General features: G+C 37.1%; 2 protein-coding genes and 1 pseudogene across 4 annotated transcripts; 1 reads left to right on the forward strand and 2 right to left on the reverse strand.

Moving 5' to 3' along the window:
• Positions 1-555: 555 nt before the first annotated feature.
• Positions 556-12,929, forward strand: fli1rs (Fli-1 proto-oncogene, ETS transcription factor-related sequence). 3 transcript variants are annotated; one of them, XM_052579609.1, is made up of 10 exons: positions 556-728; positions 7,187-7,392; positions 7,648-7,820; positions 9,061-9,264; positions 9,483-9,554; positions 10,640-10,708; positions 10,818-10,880; positions 10,993-11,040; positions 11,817-11,900; positions 12,038-12,929. In XM_052579609.1, exons 1-10 carry the CDS (start codon positions 711-713, stop codon positions 12,559-12,561), a joined length of 1,461 nt encoding a protein of 486 aa, XP_052435569.1. In that variant the 5' UTR covers positions 556-710; the 3' UTR covers positions 12,562-12,929. The 3 variants fall into 3 exon arrangements, with proteins under 3 accessions (XP_052435569.1, XP_052435570.1, XP_052435571.1); XM_052579611.1 differs by lacking the exon at positions 556-728 and adding an exon at positions 823-977; XM_052579610.1 differs by lacking the exon at positions 11,817-11,900 and having other exon boundaries at positions 557-728.
• Positions 12,926-18,191, reverse strand: zp3d.2 (zona pellucida glycoprotein 3d tandem duplicate 2). The gene is made up of 8 exons (XM_052579612.1): positions 17,541-18,191; positions 16,798-16,913; positions 16,520-16,623; positions 16,260-16,434; positions 14,122-14,233; positions 13,932-14,020; positions 13,783-13,856; positions 12,926-13,552 (listed from the first exon to the last, which is right to left on the reverse strand). Exons 1-8 carry the CDS (start codon positions 18,066-18,068, stop codon positions 13,320-13,322), a joined length of 1,431 nt encoding a protein of 476 aa, XP_052435572.1. The 5' UTR covers positions 18,069-18,191; the 3' UTR covers positions 12,926-13,319.
• A 1,870-nt stretch (positions 18,192-20,061) lies between these two features.
• LOC127974758 (uncharacterized) lies at positions 20,062-22,177 on the reverse strand (annotated as a pseudogene).
• Positions 22,178-24,199: the final 2,022 nt, after the last annotated feature.

The raw sequence follows: 24,199 nt of genomic DNA on the forward strand, positions 1-24,199 counted from the left end.
GTTTATTTTTTATGTTTGAAGATAAGGTAAAATGTATATCTATAATCAAGGTAAATAACATATGTATTAATGCCTGTTATGTTCTTAAATGCTTATCAAAAAGAAATGAAAAGGGTAAAAAAAAAAAAAGATATAGCCTATATACACACACACACACACACACACACATATATATACAGGCTATATATAAACATAAGGGCAATAACCTAAAGGATTAAAAACAAAGATTTAGGTTAAAATGTTCACACATAGCTTATAAATTAAGGTTGCAGATAGATTGTCACGGCTAATAAAGAAAAAATAAAACCGTTCTATATTGTTCTTAAATGGAGAGAGGTCAGATTTGAATAGATTCATTACATTACTTTTTAACTGACTACAAAATCTCATTATAATCAGAGAATTTAAAACAGGAGGTTTTGGTTTCACAAATATTCCGAGGAGTTAGTGCAATAAGAGTTCACCAATAAGGAACAGAGCTAGATGCTTTTGTGTGACTTCACTTCCCAATTTTAGAAAGGAGAGCTCAAAAGAAAAAAAACCGTTGCCATCCGGTTATGGTCTAAGCGAAAATAGTATGGTTTACGCCGATGACTGAATGCGCCTGTGCACACAAGTCGATGAGTTTCAGCTGGGTTATCAAAGCACCTGGGTTTACATAGCTTAAGTTTACCAAAGTATTTTCTTCATGAACTCCACAGAAATCTGCAATGGACTGTACTATTAAGGTAGGCGTTTGATCTGGTTTATTGTCTTGTTCTGAATATGAGTAGCGAGTGCGCAAACACCCACACGGTTAGCGCGACTACTGGTGAGAGAGGCAAGGCGGTGATGCAGGTCCCCACTCTTTCCTTCTTGTACAAAATTTCCTCTTCCTTCCCGTTCGTGGTTGAATGTCGGCTCTTTAATAACAAGAAACCACTACAACATTTAGACTGCGATAAAAACGAAATGGTGTCCACAGTGCGCGAGAGAGGGTATGCACAAATTTGTCTTTACTTTTGTTTTTTTTTAAAATGTAACAGTTCTAGAACGCAAAATGGCATATCATCCAAGTCAAGTAAGCTAAGTACATGTAACTAACTTACTTTCTACTTACCATCTTAAGAACGAGGAAAACTCACGCAAATGCAAACTGGAAAACAATGTACCGAATTTCACATATGGCACAATTATGGCGGGGCGCTCTCGAGGCAGGTGGCTTTATGGCGCCAACAACAAGGTAGACTGTGGAGACTTTAAAAAAAAATCCCAAAACGAAAACGTCTAGTATTTTTTGTTCTTGCATTCTTTCGATTTTTTAAATCTGACATGGCACTTTGCAATAACTAACAGGCTATATTAATGCATATCAACTGTGATAAAAAGCATATGCTATTTTTTTGTTTTTGTTTTATTTGGATGGTAACGTCATGGCAAGCAACAGTTCATATTTTTATTAATAGATTGTGGCTAAGTGTTTTGTTGGTGCTGAAAAAATTCCAGTAAAGCTTCATAATGTTGATTATTATTATGAAGATTAGCCAAGTTAATTATTCTAGAACCTCGTTTAATTTAATATAGCTACATTCATTCAAAACAAAACAAACAGAACAAACAAACACAGGGGCTAATCATACAATTATGAAATCCCAGTCGTTATCTGCCTGCTGAAATTAATTTCGATTATAATTAAATAGGCAATAATACTGTTTGCTAGTTGCTGTATTATATTTGTATCATTTACATAAATATTTGAGCTTACACTTTATTTTAAGGTGTCCTTGTTGCACATGTACTCACTATTAGCTATAATAACAACAACAATAAATTATGTATAATAACATGCAAGTAACTCTAAGCCAAACCTAATCCTAACCATATAGTAAGGACAAAATAGGCTAGTATTGTCCAAATGTGTAATTATACACTTTAATAAGGCCACCTTAAAATAAATTAAATAAATTGTATCCATATTTTGAAATGACTAGGCCTTTTTTTTTTTTTAAATCGACATGCTCTTAAACGTGTAAAATAATATTTATTTATATAATATTAGGCCTATTCTAATTGCTCACTATATTTGGTGAACAGCTTTGAATGTGACGCATTGGGGTTGTTCTTTTTGTTCATTCTGCAGAAACTGTGTTGGTTCATCTTGTCCTTTTACGCAATGATCCCCCCCCCCCCCCCCAAAAAAAAAAAAAAAAAACTAGAGCAGACGGGTAGCCTGTTGCATTCCTGCGTTTCGTGTTTGTAATTATTCCATGCCTGATTTAGTTCTTTAAGGAATAATTTATAGCAAAGTGCTGGGCGCTTGTCAGGTGTCGTTATCAGAGCAGAGCAGGCTTCCGGTCTCAAACCTCAGACTTTCCGCACACACTTCCGCAGTCCCTCCTCGAAAAAAGGCAACAAAGACTGACAAAACAAAATTGCTTCGATAGATGTGCGATGCCAATGCATTGTTCTACATTTCAATTAAATTAGCCGGAGAGTAAACTAAAGCGAATTGGAACGCACTGCGGGTTTTGTTAATGCAGGTTCTCCTCACTGAAGCGCCCATCTCCACTTGCAAGATGTTGCTGATTAAAACTTGTGAAAACCACAAAGTGTTGTTGCAGCTCAGAGCGCAGCTGCGTGTCTCTTTGCAAAATCAGCATGCCTTAACGTCAACTTCTGCTTTCCTTCACTCTCGCAAACTGAACATGACTAACATCATAACTGTGAAAGTTCTAGCTCGAATATGATTCATTAAGCAAATTATCGTGCGTTAAAGCTTTTAATATATGCGCTCTTTAAAAAAAATAACATGATTAAATGAAATTAGAAATTATAACCTGCTTATAAATATAAAAAAATGTGGTATAGCACTTTTTTGTTTCTAATTTATTTTTATTATATTGGCAAAATTGGGTAGTAACGAATAATTTAACAATATAAGCTATGAGTAGTTAAACGAACAAACGAAAAATACAACTTTATTTCCTCAGTCGTGACGGTTCCTGCGGTTGAGTATCAAAGCTGGAGGCCTATTTTTGTTTCTTAGAATGCAGTGACTGCAGTTTTATCAGACTTCATGAGCTAAAACCAAAACGAAAAATTACACATTATCTGGTTGGCACATTAATAATTCTTTCTTGATTATCGAAACAAGCAGCAGAATCACTCAACCGTGTGGAGAGAGAGAGAGGGAAAACTCTTGGGTTAAAAACAGACATTACAAAACATAAACGTAAAAATATTTTCTAACTTTCGTTCATAACTGAAGTGGTGTTCACCATCCCCAGGTTATGGGGTTTGTTTGCACCCTGTTAAATGAGAAAAAGTGGTTTTAAAACCAAACTAAAATGAAATTTTTGTACTATTTTTTTTGTAGTCATTTCGATCATGTAATAGGAGTAGGCTAATATATATATTTGTCCACCTTTACGAATTGTCTTATTTAACATTTATACTCTTTTCATAAATTGCCATAATTTATCAGTGTTTAAAATACAAATATAAAGTTTCCATATCTATTAACTGATATTTGAAATATTTCTGCAAGTTATTTTATAATAATTTAGTGGTAAATGTACAATTATAATAACCCTGTCTTCCCTAATAATGTGCCTTGATGATATTTTTATATAGTTATTTAATGGGTTCATATGGCAAATAGCAAACATTTTATAAATAATTTATGGATAATAATACTAAGTTAATGTAGTTAAGGAATTGCACAATTAGGCCCCATTCATTATATTTAAAATGATGAAAATAAATAATAAATTAAATCATTGTCAATCGTGACTACATGGTATGTGCATAGTATTTATGCAGTAACAGTATTTTTTTGCATGTCTGATTTCCGCATTTTACTGTGATTTTCACTCTAGTACTTCAGACCAACAAAATAGACTTCACAGCTACAAACCAACTAGAATATAATAAAGCCAATTGTGACTGAGAAAGAAATATACAGATCAGTGCATGTCTCCCATATTACCCAATGTCCCATTATGATAATAAGCAAAGGGACATTTCATAACCTGATTTCATTACCAAAGATTGACCACATTGCATTTCAGTGCTTCCTGTACTAGCATGCATCAGATTCAAACCTGTACACCTTTAAAAAAAAAAAAAAAAAAAAGTCTTATTTCTAGATTTACTAGTGGTAATCTAGTAAATCTGTTGGATTATCACAGAATAAGTTTGCAGTGAACTCCGCCCTTTGAGGGTGATAAACTGTGTGATTAGTTTTTGTGCAAAACCTCTGAAACCTAAAAGCACCTAGGTTTTTTTCTGTGCAGCGTTGCTCTACCACAAGTTCTGAGAATTTCTTTCACAAGACCAAATGGAGGTCTGTTGCAATTGACTTGAAAACACTGCACGCATGTCACAGGCACCCAGTGGTGCCAAAGGACGGCACAACAATAGCATGACTGTGTTTACGTGCATCTCTGCGTGTTGTTTTTGATGTGAGATGCACATTAATCTCACTGACCTCGAGTCGACATTTTGCACACAGCATGCAGTTTATGTTTGCTAAAATATTGCGTTTGGTTTCTCAAGCAACAGAGACCGATATGAAACTCATCGAACAGGAAGTCAGTTGTGGCCAGGGTAGAGTATGTTTATGTTCATCACTTTGGAGGAGAGAGAGCAGTACTATGTGTGTTGGGTTGCGGTTTAAAAGGTGCATAGGTGCAAAATAATTTTAACTGCAGAATGAAATACCAGCTGTTTCACTGGCGGCAGTTTAGCTTGCTGTAAAAAAAGATGCAGAATGCATCATTTATCACACTAGTACATTTGCTTTTTGTATACTGATCCAAATTAATGGTTTTAAGTAAGTGAGTGTTCAAACGGTGTTGGACAATGTAATGCAATCTTAGTGCATGTCATCTCTCCTACACAGAGCAGCATCAAGTTCAGCCTCATCTGTGCCACAAGTTAGGGCTTTCAAATGCACTTAAACTAGGTGGTGAAAACTGTTTGCGTTGTCAGCTTGGTCTTTGCGCTTTGCTCGCTTTCACTTCTCTACAAGAGCTACAAGTTTTCATGGCCTTTTTAATGGTGTGTGAGAGATAGCTAGTGCTCTTCACAGCTAGCTCAATAGGAATCACTGCAGTGAATTATTACTAGCAAAATTAAGATATCTTAAGAGAACCAGTAATATTGACTTGTCACTCGGGTTTGGCAATTCACACTGCAACAACAAATCCATCCATTTGCAAGCCCTGTAAAACTGCAAAGCTTTATAAACTTTCAAACAAAGATGCCAACATTCATCTTAGCTTATCTTTTCTGGTTAAAAATTGGTCATATGAATTTCTTTGAATTTGACGTCACTGTTATTCTACTTCCTTACAATTCAAATTCTTATTCTGCTAGTTCAATTAAAATTCAGGTTTTCTTAATTCTGAATGGACAAAACCCAAAGTAGCTGGTGTTTGTTTGGGCCATAAGAGAACATTCTTTTCTGGCAGTCTTGATCTGAAATATGAATGATAGAAAATCCTTTGAACTTTCATCGTCAAAAAGCAATTTTATCAGTAAATGCCAGTCACTTCAATGAAACACCGAAACAGATTCTTGTTACAAATGCGCAAGACTTCTGATCAGGTGAATGCACCCTACAATGCTGCCTCCCCCCTGTTTGGTGACCCTCATCAGCATTCAGAACAAATTTGTTTTTCAGCTTTAAATGACCCACATTTCTACCACTCCTCTGTTTCCTATCTCATGCCCCATGCCAAAAGGTTTCACTGCACATGGGGGCCAGATTTCCTGTGAGCCACCGAAAAAGCTCAGTGCTGACGTATTTCAGCTCTAAAGACAATACTAAAACCCTCTAAACAAGCTCCCTGAATTCAGCTTTAACACAAACATTCATGCACAAACACTTACATACATTTGAATGTTTAAAGCGTCTTTTTGAAGTTTCAAATGGACACACCTAAAACAGAGTGCTCGAGAGCAGACTACCAACACTATACACAGGAAGAATATGCACAGATGTCTCAATTTCTAATTTGATTCTTGTGCCAAGTCATATCTACCTGGGAGTTAAACGCCTTAAACTATTCCGATAAACTTATTTTTCAGTTTCAAAATTAATACCCCCCTGCCCCTGTAGCTGAACAGTAAGAGAGCATATAAGTAATTGTAGTACTAATTTTATAAGGTTTTGGACTCTAGCTAACATAGCTTTTGAGTCAAAAGACTGAATTAAATGATAATTTCTGTCAACTCTACACTCTTAACCTGTTAACTGTCACCCCGTCCCGAATACGGGGTGCCTACGTTGACTATACTATATTACAATCAAATCTAATCTAATCTTGACAAACTATATATCGTTGGAAAGGTCTAAGACTCCCAAATATATATTTTACCAATGTTTTTTGTTAAAAATTATGTAGGAAAAGTAATATATTAATTTATGACAAGAGTGCACCCTCAGAAATCTACATTACAAAAGGAGTTTTGACCTTTGTTTAAAAAAAAAAAAAAAAAGACTTCCTCATTGCCTTTTTCTCTATCACATTATAGAAATCATCAGAAGTTATAGATCACTTGAAAACATAAAATCTCAAAATTCATCCTTTAAAATCCATTTTAAAATCAGACGTTGCATTACCATGTAAATGGCACATCAAAATCATGAATTATAAAAATTTTGGTTTGTATCATGCACATTCAAATCTATCTTCAAAAACATGAGTGACAGTTAAGGGGTGAAAAATAAAGGTTCCAAAATGGGGTTTTTGCAGTAATGCCATAGAAGAACCATTTTTGGTTCTACAAAGAATCATTTTCATAATAAAAAACACATTTTAAAAACCTAAAGAACCTCTTTACACCATGAAGATCTTTTGTAAAATGCAGAGGTTCCATGGTGTTAAAGTCTCTTTATGGAACAACAGACACCAATAAAGAACCTTTATTTTGTAGATCGTAGTTCCACCCTAGAGTTTTTTTTATTATTGTCCAGATAAACCTTAAGTTTGTACCCCAAATCAATTCTTTTGACATCAGTTGCTGATTAGAAAGTCATGTTATTGCGATAGTAGCGGAAAACCGTAACATCCCTGTTCTGGAATTACTGACAAAATGCTTAAGTGTTATTTCTATTCTTACGCTATGGCTTGTTGTTCAGCTAAATCAAGGACTTTAAGTGTTTTGTTTACATAACCAGTGTGTGTTCTATACTTCACAGGAAGCTCTTTCGGTGGTGAGTGAAAACCAGTCCATATTCGAGTCGCCCTTCAGTGGTCCCCAGGCCATGCACATGAAGGGAGAGATCACGTCACCTGCAGTGTTCAGACAGGGTTCTGAAGAGAGCGTAGAACCCACTGAGCCAGACTGGACCGGATCGGCCACACAGAACCCTGCGAAGAGAGCAGAACACATCAACGGAAACAGGTGGGCCAACAAACTTTGATGTCAGAAGATCCAAGTCTCCATTTATAAACCCTTAAAGTAAAGGATCTTTATTGGCATTAATGGTTCCAAGAGGAAACGTTTCAATGATCAATCACTGATCAAATCCATCAATATGCATTTCCAGGAGGCATCTGAATTTTGAGTTATACTATTCTTTCAATATCATAATGGTGAGCATTTAGAACCAAAACATTTTAGCTCTCCGTTTCTTATTTTCTCTCATGCATGCTACAGCCGTGAGTCCCCAGTGGACTGCAGTGTGACTAAAAGGACCCGACACATGAGTAACAGTGATGGGGGACCATTGGCCTACCAGGCCTCTTACCCAGAGCCACGGAGTAGCCCGCAGAATGCCACCCCACCCAGCAGCACCACCACAGAGGAGAAGAGGGTCATTGTACCAGCGGGTGAGATCTATTGTGAAAGTGTTTCACTGTCATTTCTACAGAAAAGATGTATTACTACTTGGTCTACTAGTTGTATAATTACTCCGTTTATAAAGCACAGAGGCATTCAATCAAAATTGAGAGTAAATCCATGAATTTTGATTTCATATTGACTGTTTTTGTTAAGCCTAAAACATTAAAATGATTAAAAATTAAAACCATTAGTCTTTGCAACTAAAAATGTTGCCTTTGCAGTACAAGTACTAAACTAAAAATATAAAATTAAAAGCCAAAATATGAATAAACAAACAACAGTATATAGATGATACTTAACACCTGTTGACTGTAATATGTTCATAAAAAGGGAAGCATTTAAGTACCTGACAGATTTAGTCTGCAGTTGACCAATTTCTAAAACTAGAGGATGTATAGATGTCTAAACAAAGATATGTGGTAATTATGCAGTGGCCACAGGCTCTTGCATCACTTAGGAACTTGTGCTTTGTGGTTAAAAAAAGGTTAGTTTGAAATACAAGTAGTGTTAAAGAAAGAAAGCACTAATGTGCTTCCTTCTGGTAGATCCCAGTAAACCAAGTAAACTACAGATGGTTGCACAGATTCTAACAGAGATGATAACTTCTTTCTCCCAAACCAATTAGGAAGTTGAGTTATCTTCAGTGAGGTGTTTTGAACATTATTAAAAGGGCAGAGCGGTGGAGTCGCTCCATGCATTGTGCGACAGAGAGTGTATGGGATACCTCCTCATGAGTCACCCAGCCCAAACAATTATAATGCTCATAATTCTCGGATATGGCGTCATATTTCAAGGACAAATAAGAGAGTATGATGGCTTACAGAAGGAGAACTGTAATATGCAGAGAAGCATTTCCGATAGCATTCCGATTAATCTCAAAAGCAGCTGAACTGTGACGTCAAAAAGGCAGAGAAAAAAATCCTCTAAAAATAAACCAGGCAATGGTCAAGAATATAATTAGTATATAACACACTTACATATCTATTCAAATATCAAATAAACGTCAATGAATGAAGAAACAACATGCATCCACATCATCCAAACCATGACCCCTTGGCCTAAAACCCTTACTGAAGAACAAAAAAATGTATTAGCCCTAACTTACAGACTTTAAGAGTAGTAACCGAGAGTGCACTGACTCTTTTACCTCATGTTTGAACTCTGATAAGAACTGTCACAGCTGAAGCACTTGTTCCTCATTTTATCCTTGCTTCTGTCCTGTTTTAGACCCAGAAGTATGGACACAAGATCATGTGCGGCAGTGGGTAGAGTGGGCAATAAAGGAATACGGCCTTTCCGATGTGGACGTGTCCCTATTCCATACTCTGGATGGAAAAGCACTCTGCAAAATGACCAAAGAGGACATGATGCGTCTCACTACCGCATACAACACAGACATCCTGCTCTCTCATCTAAACTACCTCCGGGAGAGTAAGGAACTTTGCCCATAATTCCATATGAATAATCCATTAATAATTGTTAATCTGGTCAAGAAAACATAAGGAAAAACTATAAAACAACTTTAATCATTTCCATTTCTAACATTGTGGAAAAGTTTATGCATATTTAAATATATGTAAATTAAGTATACAGTAAATATAAATACAGTAAGTTAAGAGGTCTTATTTTCTTTACTATTGTTTACTCAGGTAGCCCCACTTTTTCCTACCCTGCAACCCCTACCAATACACAACCACAGCCTAGACTACAGGTTAAAGCTGGTGAGTCAAACATTTTACTTCTATTTAAGATAAAATTGGATGAGCTGATTTTGCAACCCCTGTCCGAATGTACACCACATTTTATATAAGTGCCCCAAAATGAGATGTTTTTTGTAACGAATGATCCTAAAGTTATTCCAGTGAACTAAAAGCAATTTTGTGCCTAATGATCTTCTTATTTTATCCAATGCAAATGACATGTACTAAACACTTATTGTATCATAATGTGGTTACAGCCCTATGATAAGTCACAAGGTTATTTTTAGCTGTACTAAAATTCTTAAAGGGGTAGTTCAACCTAAAAGATGATATTTAATTCATTAAAATTAAACAATTTACTCACCCTAAAGTTGTTTCAAAACTTTCTTTCTTCGTTAAATACAAAAGATATTTGGAAGAATGCTGGTAACCAAACAGTTGCCAGAATCCATTAACTTCTGTAGCATGGAAAAATACAAAGGAAGTCAATGGATACCGGCAACTGTTTGGTAGCCAACATTCTTCCAAATATATTTTGTATTCAACAGAAGAAAGAAACTCATACTGGTTTGAAACAACTTAAGGGTGAGTAAATGACAGAATTAATTGTTTTTAGGTAAACTAGATCTTTAAATCTCCCATTAAATAGCCATTGAAAATTTTATATATATATATATATATATATATATATATATATATATATATATATATATATATATATATATATATATAGAGTTTGTTTCTTCAATGAATTTTGCCCCAAGTGTTGCAAGGTTTTTGAATCGTTGCACTTTCAGACAGGAAACAGCTGCATCAGGACAGGAAGTAAGGGGTGTAGAGCTCAGGTTAGGATACAATTGACTATTCTGTGGTAAAGAGAATCAGTTAGAACAAAAGGACAATCACCCTGAGGAATTGTGTGCCATCTTCAGGCCTTCTTACCATTTTGCTGCTGGCTTTGTTCTACCCTGCGTTTCTCCTAAGGGATCTTTAATGCAGGGCTTCCTTCCTTCTGAGGCTGCGCTTCTCCTTACTCTATAAAGCCATCCTTTCCTGTAAAATCTCCCTTGTGTAAACTGCTCCTATCTGACTTTGCCTCGGCACAGAAAACAGCTTTGAGGAGATCGGCAGAAGGAATAGTTGGTCCTCAAGCGCCTTACCAGCTGTCCCAAAAGGTTGCTCTACATTCACAAAAACATCATAATGTTACATAATTATATTGCATAAATATGAAATTAAAAAATAAATAAAACTCACCTTTTTTTATTTTTTTAAATATCACAGGTTCTCCAATCGAACATCAGCACAACACCAGAATTACAGAGCCTCCACCAAGACTTCCACAAGGTCAACAAGTGCACCTTTAAATTGAATACTCTATGAAACTGATTTTAGTTATCTTTTTGTTAAACTACACCTCAAAATATATAATCAGTATTTTACATTTCCATCTTTGCAGACCCCTACCAAGCATTAGGTCCCATCAGCAGCCGTCTTGCAAATCCAGGTAAGTGATTAAACAGAAAACTGTACAAGCATCACTCTCAAATTAACAACAAATGTGGCCTTTTTAGGGTATGTAATCTTTGGATGCACAGACAGGGCATAAAGTTCTGCCCTTTTATACCTGAATAACAAATGAGAATAGACCATATACACGTGTTAAGTTATGTCAGTTGTTTGATAACTGAATAACTGTTGTTAATATAATCTGGACAAATTAAACATGCATAAAACTGAACAAAATTATATTTTTATTACAATATATATTTTTTAATAACATGTATAAATTTATCATTCAAAAGTTTGGGTTCAGTTAAACAGACATTAAAAGACCAAACGTGACGGTAAAACTAACATTTGGGAAAATAAGAAATCTATTGCTGCAGTTTCCATAATATATAAAATAATATGCACCTAATAATAATAATAATGCACCAAATCACCAATTTCTGAAGGATCATGTAACTGAAATCTGGAGTAATGGCTGCTGAAAATACAGCTTTGCCATCACAGAACTAAAATTAAACTGTAAGATGTAGTTCAATAGAAAACCAATATTATAAGTTGTAATATTTAACATTTTTATGGTTTTTATTGTATTTTTGAACAAACAAATACAGCCTTGGTGTGCATAAGAAACTTTAAAAACATAAAAAAATAAAATCTTACTGACCCCAAACTTTAGTTTACTTTTTTTAATATTAAGATTTAAAGGCCTGTGAAAAAACACATGATCAGTATGACCATTAGCATGACGTTTGCCCGACCTTCTTTACACAGAAACGAAACCAATCCACACCAAGATCCGACCGACCAAACACAATTCTAACAACCTGCCCGTCACCAGCACTGACAGGACTGTGGGTAGGTGTCTGACCGACCCACATTCTGTTTCTGTGTACAACATACATTAAAAAGGTCACATTTGGAAAAAAACAACATGCCCTAAAAAGCCCTACCGGGCACTGCTGAAAACCTCTTAACACTTTATTTTCACACAGGCTCTGGTCAGATCCAGCTGTGGCAGTTCTTGTTAGAGCTGCTGTCTGACAGCAACAATGCCGCCATCATCACCTGGGAAGGCACTAACGGAGAATTCAAGATGACCGACCCTGACGAGGTGGCCAAGCGCTGGGGAGAGCGAAAGAGCAAGCCTAACATGAACTATGACAAGCTCAGCCGGGCCCTCCGCTACTACTATGACAAGAACATCATGACCAAGGTGCATGGAAAACGCTATGCATACAAATTCGATTTCCAGGGCATCTCCCAAGCTCACCAAAACCATCCTCCAGAAGGGGGTGTGCTCAAATTCCAGCCTGAAGGGCCATATGTGCAAAGCTACCACAGCCACCAGCCAAAAATGAACTTCATGGGCACTCATTCAACCCCTATGCCCGTTTCAACAGGGAATTTCTTTGGGCCTCCAACCACCTACTGGAACTCTGCAACAGGAGTGGTGTATCCCAGCTCACCCATGCCACGACATCCCAGTACTCACTCGCATTTGAACTCTTATTACTAAATCAGTCTAATTATAAAGCCCTGGATTATATATGAGACAGAGTATAACAAGACATCAACTTTTCAGGAATCCTCATCCAACGCAAATCCTTTGTAGCAATTCCAAACAGTTCTCCATCTCAATGCATGCACATCAAAACAAAGCTGTACAACTTCTGGGCTAAATTGTAAATAGGCCTTGCATGTTTCATACAAGGCATTGAAAAGACTGGTCTGACATTCCCCAAAAGCATGCATACGTATCTGTCAAAAAATGTAATATTCCTTTGTAAGCATGTGCTTTGTACAGTCTTTTTTTTATCAAATAACTTCACTCTTCTTAATATGTAACATTATATTTCAAACCAATAAAACACGTAGCTCACTTAATGCACCTGTGAATTTTATTATGGTCTTTGAATTGACAATACCAACCATCCATTTACTACAAAGAATATCCTTTTCAACATTTTTGTGCTCAACTATTTTCTTTCTTAGTTTGGAGAACATAAAATAACCTTTTTTCACTACTAAAAACCATAGTGTTTTGCAGTGTAGTGTAGTTATTTTTTCTTCATATATTTACAGTAGCAATTCCCAAGGGACAATGGTCTCACACCATATTAGTGATACATTATCAAAACAATGACACTGCAAAAAGCTAAACGTAAAGGGAAAAAAAGCTAACTTCAAAAGTGTGCATCATGTATTTATTAACAGATCAATTGCAATTTAACTGAAAACACTAAATCAAAAAATGTCTTTTTAAATCCTTTTTGTTTAGTCCAATCCAAATACCTCCTCAAATATTCTACGTGGCTCCACAAATTTGTCGACTTCCTCCACCACAGGCACAAAATGTTGAGGTCCAATCTCAGCTGTCTGTGTGGTTATTACATCAACAAAGCCTGTTCCCACCTCTTCTGTCATGAATGGAGATGTTTGCTCTTTCTCGACCATCTCCAAATCAGACTCCATGATCCAGGGCTCACTGGTGATGACCTTACTGGACACTGTAAATTAATTCATAAAATATGGCTTGACGCAAATCTGAGATTCAAAAGTCAGAGAACAGGTTCACTTAAATCTAATAAAACCTCCATGATGTGGCAAGACTTTCCTGACAACTAAACAAGCAATATTGCACTTACTCTCAATGCAGTGCTATGAAAAGATATACAATATATTCCAACAACAACATACCCTGCCCTAAATTGTCCTAAAATCACTTGACATTTCTTACCAGACAGGTCAGAAGACAGACATGTGGAGTCACAGCAGAAGCATGCATCATTTGAACCGTATAACTCTTCCCATCTGAGGAAATGATCCAAATTAGTACTAATTCGGTTCTGAAAACTGCACTCACATCACACCCAAGATTCAATATACCGTTCTGTTGACTGGTTGTAAGTGCAGGACTTTGCACTTGATGTTGGTTTGAAACTTCCGACGGATATTTCACAATGCATGTAAAGATGCTGAGAATAAAAGGAACAGGCAACCTCAATAAATTGACTCAACTGATAAGTCAATCTTTCATCAAAAATCATCAGCATGCCATTATAGCTCATTATTTCACCTCGCCCAGCATCCCATGAAACAGAAAAGCATCCAAGGAGAACCGCAAAACATTTCTGTGTCCACTTTGGATGAATTTGGACCACCTACTGCTCTTGCTATCAGTCATGCACCTGAAATAAAAATAGCACACATGTAAAGCCTGGCATGTAATAATAAATGATAATTAGAAAAGTACACCACCCCCACAATGTTACCATTTATTTTACATTTAGACAAAATATAAAAACAAATACAAAAAAGTTTGCATGAACATTGTGTGTTACATTAGTCTTATATGGCTCATATAGTACAAAATAGGAAAATATACAGCAAATACTTGAAGGAAAAAAAGTGTAGGTGCAGCTGCTGTTATTTATATGGCCAAAGAGTAAAATAACATTTTGGAATCTTGTAATGCAAGTCAAAAAAAGATTTGTAAAAGTATAGCAGACTACCTACATAACACAAATAAATACAGGCCCGGCGCCAGAGGGGGGTCCCTCAGACATGCCCCTTCAGACCGAGGTGAATGGTCGGACTTGAGTTTAGCATATATTATAGTCTTACTTATACGACCGCCTGCTGTTGAATCTGCTTTCATTTAGATGGAAAAGCAGCACACAACCTCGGTTTTCTTCGTAATAATAGCGTAACAAAATAGATTTGGCAAACAAACCAGTGTATCTTCTTCTTTGGAAAGCATCAAATAATTTTACCGTGCATTTAGGCGAGCAAATGTAGCCAAACAAATGTTTGTTGACTTCTAAAACACAATGGCCAATCAGAAGTGTTTAAGTTGGTATCCACGCAATCACTGCTCCAGTCACAGTTTTTTGTCCAGTGCTGGGCTCTAAAAATCATTTAAAAGTTTCATCATGTAGTCATGTTCATTGAATTTTTATTTATAATTTTTTTACTTTGTTAGATCGTGATGAATGAGTGAGTTTTTAATTAATTTAAAGGGAGTAGTCTTCGCATGCTGTATAGCCTACAATGTTTTATTCAGAATTTAAATAAAACTTCATGCTTGACTATACTATATAGAAAAAGATAATTTCAGAAGCATGTGACTCTGCAACCGATCTGGTCCAAATGAAGGATTTAGGTAAGGAAACGGTTAACCACACCAAACCATGCACACTTAAAGAGCCAGTAAGATGAAAATTCTAAGCTTCTTATCACTGTTTATAAGTCATGTACGATAGGTTTATATCCATCCAAGGTTAAAAAACATTGTAATTTTGTCAAAATATCATTTTAAAATTACCTCAATTCTCAGAGATCCCCAAATGGTTCGCACAAGCTGTTCAAAAGATTCAGTTTCCTTAAACCCCACCTTTCGGTAGCATACTGTGTTCTGATTGGTCAACTGACATAGTTTTGATTGGTTGTTCCGCACACAACTTCACGGTAAACAATGCGTTAGCATCTGTTTGGGGTGAATTATGTCTTATTCCTCTCACCGCGAAGCAAACAGTAAAATAAAAAACTTGAACAGTCTCGCTGCTTTTTCTTCTGTGTGGATGTATTCAATCCGCGCGCTTCAGTTTGAATCTGCTTTTCTGTGTTTCTGTGAAATATACACACACACATTTTTTAACAAGTAATTGTAAAACTTTACAATAAGGTTCGATTAGTTAATGTACTACAGTCTATAATTATTGTAAAGTACTACCTAAAGAATGTATTTCGAGCGTTCACTTGAAAAATATTAATATTAATTTCAGGCCCCCTAAAAAAACATAAAAGCTATATATGTCCAATAGTCTCAGCCTCAGACGTCCCACCCACAGAGGTCGTTCTGAAGGTCTGGCTATGTGAGATTATCTCTCCAATAACAGGTCTTAAGATGATATTTCAATGCTTTGGCATATAATTAATCTTTGTAGCTTATATTGTGGGAATTACACACAATGCAATACAATACAATAACGATTAAGTGGTGTAAAACTAAACATTCTACAATTATACCAGAAGGCATTTTACTTGCTAAAAATGTATAGACTATCATTTACACAACAGAAGGCATGTTAGTAGATTACTGAGCAGTTTTTCCATCCAAATTTTCATTATGTTGAGAATTTGAAGGCCTTAGAAATTTGCTTATCAAAAATGACACAAGTAGGCACTATAAGGGCTTAATATACAAAGTGTTACCCGTAGTTTTCAATGACTGTAAATCTTGGCATGGACAAATGAGAACTGCTGCTGGTCACATAACAGGAATCCACAAACAGCCTCTCGTCCTCAGCAAGAGGGGGTCCGTCTGCCTGGAAGTACATGGGGTGACCAATGGTATACTCTTCGGTGGGCGATAACCGTCTCCACAGCTCTAAAAGATCAGATGATGATGATGATGATGATTCATTGACTGATATAGCAATGAGTACTCATCTTATTAGTCAAACCTTGCTTACCATCACGGGGTGTGAGTACAACACTGTCCACAGTTCTCAGGGGTTTGAAGTAGTTCTGATATCTGATTTGTGGTATGTAGCCAATTTTGTACGAGTAATGATATCTGGAGAAGCAAAAAAACGGGTTAGATGGTTAAAAAAAGTAAATCAGCGATTAAAATGCACACAAAGTTGAAACAAAAAGGTCTCGCAAGTGGAACACATTCACATACAGAGTTTATCTTAGTATTTTTGTCTTGTTTCTAGTCGAAATATAAATTCGAAAGACACAGATTTACCTGTTAAAGTGACACTCGACAGGTAGTGAGAAAGGCATGGCACGGCGGATTGGCCCCAGGTCCGTCACTGGAGAGTAGTGCAGTATGTTGGAATATGTTACTCTATTGTTTATTAACTGCATTCAAAAAGACAAAAATCATTTCACAGCAAAGTTTATAAAGTGAAGCCCTGAGTTGAACTGAGCAAAATTATTTTCTGCACCTTGGCGAAATCATGAGTCTCCTTCCTTTTACATTTTTTACCATAACATTCCATCTATACAGTAGTCAACAATTAAAGTGGATCAAAAAAGTTAATTAAAGTTGTCCGAAGACGAGAACTGGTATTGTTCCAGTTTTAGGACAACTTTGACACACACACACACATATATATATATATATATATATATATATATATATATATATATATATATATATATATATATATATATATATATATATATATATGTATGTGTGTGTGTGTGTGTGTATATATACACACACAGCACGCATTTTTATTGTTTTGCTGTAAGATTATAAAATGTTTGCAAAGACTTATTGTGAACGTACTATTTGAAATTATACAAATTAAAAAGCAATAGATAACACACATTAGCTACATTTTGAATGTAGCCTACGTATCCAAATTATAGTTATTATTTAACGTGGTGCGTAATGCTACTTACAGTTTACTGTACTTTGTTATTTAAGATGGAAAAGGGGGAAAAAAGACAACTAAATAAATATATATAAGCCAAGCACACCTTTTTCTTACTCCCACACGTGTCCATGTCGTAAATAAACACGTGATAGTATTTTGTAGTCTTGCTGATGTCGCATGTTCCCAGTTTTAACGCTGAATGAAGGCCGCCGATGCCTAAAATGTGTTTGTGAACTTTAACGATCATTTTCTTCATTTGACAAACGACGTTTACTCCTTGTGTTCGCCCGCTGCGGCGGGAGGCCTCCGGTAACGTTACCGCGGTGCGCGGGACGAGGACTTGTTTCGTCTCCTCGGGCAGTTGTTCACGGCCTGTTCCATGCATCGGAGAGAACTGCTTTTTGTCCAAAAGTGGGGTTCTTGAATGCTGGAAAACGGGAAGTTGTAAATATGGCGAGCCGAGACTCTCGACAGCAGATCCGTCGAAATCTAATCCAAATATTTCGTCCAGTGCTGAGGTCGAATTGCTCGCGTGCTTTGACGCAGATCGTGCGGGATACACATACGTGGAGGACAAGACCAGTAAAGTAAATATTACTGGGAAATAGAGCTTCATATCTTTAAACTGCATCAAAGAAATGGTATTAGTCGCTATTTTACTCAAACAGTGTTGGTAACCATGACATATGTCAGAGCTGAATGGCTAATTAATGCACCTGTCGCCTGTTTCACTAGAAGTGATGGCAGACTGATTCATTTCCACGAATCGGTTCTTTCGAGCAGGTCTCAAAACAGATTCAGCGCATTTTACTTTAAGACGTCATCCCTGAAGGAAATCGGTGACGGAAAGTTCTTTATTTATTGGGTTAACAACAAACATTTTAAAACATAAATACATTTTGAAACAATTTTTCAACTTCTATCAAAAAATAAATAAATTCATACATATAATACATTGATTAAGTTTAGTGCTTTTTAGTGCTTCGGTAAATTCGTGCATGAAGACGCCTTTTGCGAGATAGAATGTTTTTAGCTTCCCAAACTCTATTGCTGGGTATATCATTATTTTAGATCAGTATTTTTTTTCTGTTTGTGTTTTACATTTCTGAATGTTATTTATGCTTTAAATAAATACACCAATAAAATGTACTAGTTGCTATTAAGATTTGTTGGCATTAGTAGCCATATTCATTCTGGTGATGTCTAATCTTAGTTTTCTCATAATCTAGAGCACATTGGTTTGCTGTGAACACATGGAGACATACAGCAGAGTTGCGGAATCCGACAAGGCATCATAGCCTTGAGGTTACCAAAATCTGTTACCCTTTATTTAATAAAGAATGGCTTTAATGCTCCTCAAATTTACTTTGGTGATGTCTAAACTCCTACCCTAGAAAGCATACTCTACTTTGAACAGCAACAGACATACATCATGATCATCAAATCCAAAAGCAAAGTATTATAAAGTTACCAAAATCTATTACACCTTTTTATTTTTACACAGAATGGCTTTAATTTTACCTAAATTCACATTGCTGATTTCTGACCTTCTTGGTTTTATATAAGCATTTTTGTCTTATGAGAACAGATGCGGATACAGAGGATTCACCAAATTGGACAAGGCAGTCTAGGTTACCGAAATCTGTTACCCTAAACATGTCTAAACCTTTTATCTGTATTTTAAAAATGCATTTTCATCTGATGTGAGCAGATACACAGCATGGCCATCAAATCCGACAGTACATAAGAAATTGCCGAAATCTGTTACTGCTTTTTATTTTCAAATGAGTCTGTTCTCCATATTCATTGTCTAATCTCATCAGGGAATTCTCTTTAGATTTTATTCCTGTGATTTATGAACGCATTTAGACAGAAGATCATAATGCAAATTTTCTTTGTGCATTTCTTTTTTTTTTTTTTAAATATGACATTTAAGATTATCCCTTTAAGAATAAGTCATTCGAGGCATCTAAGAGGGCAGAGGACTTTCTTTTCAATACAAGTACAGAAATTGTGACCACTTGTATATTGCATTCAGTTGAATCCATAAAGTATGCAGAGACCAAGGTCATTCAAGGTACCTATAAAACGGAATTAAATAAACACTTGAAATTATAAAGTGACAACTTAATTATAAATGAATTAAATAATCTTACCTTGGAGACCCTGGAATGACTGATAGTCTCTGATATTTCCTATTTACAAGGAAATTTGGGGGAAGTCGTGGCCTAATGGTTAGAGGGTTGGACTCCCAATCGAAGGGTTGTGGGTTCTAGTCTCGGGCCGGTCGGAATTGTGGGTGGGGGGAATGCATGTACAGTTCTCTTTCCACCTTCAATACCATGACTTAGGTGCCCCTGAGCAAGGCATCGAACCCACAACTGCTCCCCGGGCGCCGCAGCATAAATGGCTGCCCACTGCTCCGGGTGTGTGCTCACAGTGTGTGTGTGTGTGTGTGTGTTGTTCACTGCTCTGTGTGTGTGCATTTCGGATGGGTTAAATGCAGAGCACAAATTCTGAGTATGGGTCACCATACTTGGCTGAATGTCACTTCACTTTTAATGTCACTTCACTAGGTGGTCGTGTTTCAAATGCTGTAATTTCTACACATTGAAAATCCCGGGAGTTAAGAGTGACAACTAGCCCCATTCTCTCCTTTATATTGACACATTTAAGAATGAAAACATTACCGTGTCAGTACCTTGAGGGAGGCATTGACTGGAAACATTATAATGTTTGACTGCAGTGTGTTCATATTTTTTATTCTCCCCTTTCAAAAGTTTTTCTGTGTTAATAAAAGTAGAGTGCTCCAAATCAAGTACCCATGATTACAAACAACACTGTGTTGTGGAACAGACTTCGGGTCTCTTGATGCTGTTGCATAACAGGAGTCAACAAAAATCCTTTCGTCCTCGGATATATGTTTATGCACTTCAAAATACATGTGTTCGCCAAGCACAAACCTCCCATTTCCCTCTAGTCTTTCCTAGTGTTCTAGAGTTCACACACGATTAAATAGACCGACGGGCACCAACACTATATGAGAGGTCAAACAAAGCAGGAAATTATACAGAAGGAGAGGAAAGCTTACCATAACACACATAAAGACTAAACATGGCCCTGCGTTCAAAAATCTTGTGAAACATGTGCCAGAGGCAGGAAGCCCAATTTGTAGGAATAATGAAATCTAGAAATAAAAAATAAAAAAGGGATGAGATGCATTTTATATCCAAGTCCTAACTAAACAATTAAATATCACTTTACTAGGATATATTATTGGGAAATATAGAGTGATAACCGCTATGTATATGCATTTTCTGTAAATAGTCTGCTAAACTGTTACAAGTTATTGAAATTTGATCTTCCTTTTTGGCCACATAAATGTCAGCAACTGCACACATTGCATTTCTGCTCAATTTGGGCCTCTAAATAAACAGGAGCTGTTTCTTCTTCATGGAGCATGAAAAGCATGATATATAAAATGTGATATGTTTCAATGGTTGTTGTTTTTTTTTTTTACATGAAGAGTTCATACATAAAAGCCTCTAGTGTAGTCTGAAATTTTCTTCTAAAATTAGCATTTTCCATCTTTGTTTATGATCAGTTATTTCACTTTAATGCCAATGAAAAGAACATATTCATTGCCACTGATGATAATTACTGAACCTACACACAGGATATATAATGATAAAAATACTAATTTCATATGGCATTTAGAGGCTTTTGCAAATAGAGAACTGCATTTTTATTATTTCATAGCCATTATTTTCATGTTTAAATTTACAGGGTTTACTAGAAATCCAATAAAAGTTCATTTTTATTTCACCGTCCTTTCTATAATCTATAGCTTTCCATGTCTATGCATCTGACAATACAGTGGGTTGAAAAAATGTGAACATATATATATATATATAGGCTATATATATATATATATATAGGCTATATATATATATATATATATATATATATATATATATATATATACACACACACACACACACATACATATATATATATATATATATATATATTAAAATGTATATTTTATAAACTCCTGACATGCCCATTTAAGACTGGGTTTAGCTTACATAACTGCTTACTGTTAACGAGCTGTCGCAGTCATTGAGGTCGTTATGAAAATAAAGTTTTTTTGTAGTTTCTCGATTGAGCGAGAGACAGGAAACGTTCCCAGGTGAAATGAATACGGTGGACTTCTGAAGCAGCAGACTCTTATTTATGCGCACTGAGATCTTATTGTAACCACACCACGAGCATTACGCACTGGAGACACTTGGATGAGCTGAGGGTTCATTTGAGGAAATAGAAGGATAGTCAAACGGTTTTGTAACTGTCTCCTCCCGGACACAGGTCTGAACAGCTCCATGTCAGCGAGAGAATCTGGAGTATGCTGGAACATTGGGAAAACGCGGTATGGTCGCAAAACCGCAGAGTTCTTGATAAACGCACTGTCTGTCCAAGGCCTGACCGCGCCCGCCATGGGCTGCAGGTCATGGACTTTCTGCTCAGTGGAGACGATACTGCTATATTTTAGATGAACCCCGGTCTCATACGTGTAAGCTCAGGTGATGTGCAGCATGACAAGAAAGTACAAAGAGACAAACTCATGCGCTCCATAATAACAAGTCTTAAATCAAATGTTACTTGGGGGAAGTGGATAAAACGCAGCTAAGAACGCAAGACGCGCGCCGCAGCCACCTGTTGACTGATGACGTGACGACTACTGATTACTCCCTTAGAGATGACAGTCAGTTCTTTCGAATAGTATATTTCAACTAGAAGGTACATTTCCTGAAGAAAATGTGAGTGGTGCTTGCAGTGGCAAAACTCTGCGCCCTGTTGCTAGGGTTTTGCAATGAGGTTGCTATGGTGGTTACTAGGGTACCCTGGGTGGTTGCTAGGGTCCACATGATGGTTGCTAAGGTACTTAGGGTGGTTGCTAGGGTAATCTGGGTGGTTGCTAGGGCTGTTGCTAGGGTCCCCATGATGGTTGCTAGGGCCGTTGCTAGGGTAACCAGGGTGGTTGCTAGGGTAATCGAGGTGGTTGCTAGGGTGTTGCTATGTGGTTGCTAGGGTACCCGGGGTGGTTGCTAGGGCGGTTGCTAGGGTCCCCATGATGGTTGCTAGGGCCGTTGCTAGGGTAACCAGGGTGGTTGCTAGGGTAATCGGAGTGGTTGCTAGGGTGTTGCTATGTGGTTGCTAGGGTACCCGGGGTGGTTGCTAAGGTGGTTGCTAGGGTCCCCTTGATGGTTGCTAGGGCCGTTGCTAAGGTACCCAGCGTGGTTGCTAGGGTAATTGGGGCGGTTGCTAGGGTGTTGCTATGTGGTTGCTAGGGTACCCGGGGTGGTTGCTAGGGCGGTTGCTATGGTAACCTGGGTGGTTGCTAGGCAGTTGCTACGGTACTTGGGGTGGTTGCTAAGGTGTTGCTAGGCGGTTGCTAGGGTGTTTTGGCTGGTTGCTAGGCAGTTGCTATGGTCTCCTGGGTGGTTGCTATGATGTTACTAGGTGGTCGCTAGTTGTCACAGATGGTCACTATGTAGTTATTATAGAGTTCTTAGCCCATTTGAGCACTTAGCTAATCACTATTAGCATGTAGCTAATCACTGCTAGCATGACTAGCATGTTGGAAGTCCAGTGTGCTAGCATGAGTCAAAAAATCCAACCGCCATGTCTGTACGATGTTCTGATTCAGAGATATAGGTCGTGCAAAACGGTTGCTAGGGTACTCCGTTTGGTTGCTATGGAGTGGCTTGGCAGCTGCCAATGGTGATACTCCAAAGGCTGCTCGCCAATATAAACCAACCCCCATGCCTCTACGATGTTCTGATGTAGAGATATAGATCTTGCAAAACGGTTGCTAGGGTACTGTGTTTGGTTGCTAGGGAGTGGCCTGGCAGCTGCCAATGATGATACTCCAATGGTTGCTTGCTAATATAAACCAACCCCCATGCTTCTATGTCTTTCAGATGTTAAGATATCTCTCTATACTTTGGGTTGCTAGGTAGCTCTTAATGGTTGCTAGGGCGTGGCTAGGTTGTCTTGAAGGAGATACATGATTGGCCGTTTGCTGCCTGAGTCAAACGAGCCCACCCTCATGTTTCTATGACACTTCTATCCAAAGTTATTCATTTGATCTTTTTCAATGGAAGTCTATGGGGCTTGTTGCTATGGCGCTCTATATGGTTGCTAGGGCGTGGTTTGATAGATTCACAGTGATCCTGAGAGACTGATTGGTTGCCTGATTCAAATGAGCCCACCCCCTTGTCTCTATGACACTGTGATCCTGAGTTATGTTCAATACAAAATCCCTAATAGGCTAGTGACAAATGGTCAAAAAGTGCTTTAGTTTTCGAGATACCCCTACCGGAGGTAGAACTAAACCCAACAATGTTTTTCTTCATCTCTAAGGTCTCCCATATATGAAATGGATTCTTGGCTAAAAATATTTTACTGCTAAGATTGTTAAATTAACAGATATTGTTATACACCACAAAACCAATAAAGGACTAAAATATAGCCTGTCCGTATGGGAGTTAAGGCATATAAACTAATGCAGATCAATCACACAAGCTCTGAGAGCTTTGAAACTTGACATGTTTGTAGTCAGGAAGTTGATTTAACTACTAGAAAAGACTGGATGTGAATATCTTGATGTATGGAATAAATAGACACATGTAAACACATATCTAAAATAAGCGGACATGCACAAATTTAATATCTATGCAGAATGTTTTCATTTACTTT

This window comes from Carassius gibelio, chromosome B16, assembly GCF_023724105.1.
Source record: "Carassius gibelio isolate Cgi1373 ecotype wild population from Czech Republic chromosome B16, carGib1.2-hapl.c, whole genome shotgun sequence".
NCBI classification, from domain to species: domain Eukaryota; kingdom Metazoa; phylum Chordata; class Actinopteri; order Cypriniformes; family Cyprinidae; genus Carassius; species Carassius gibelio.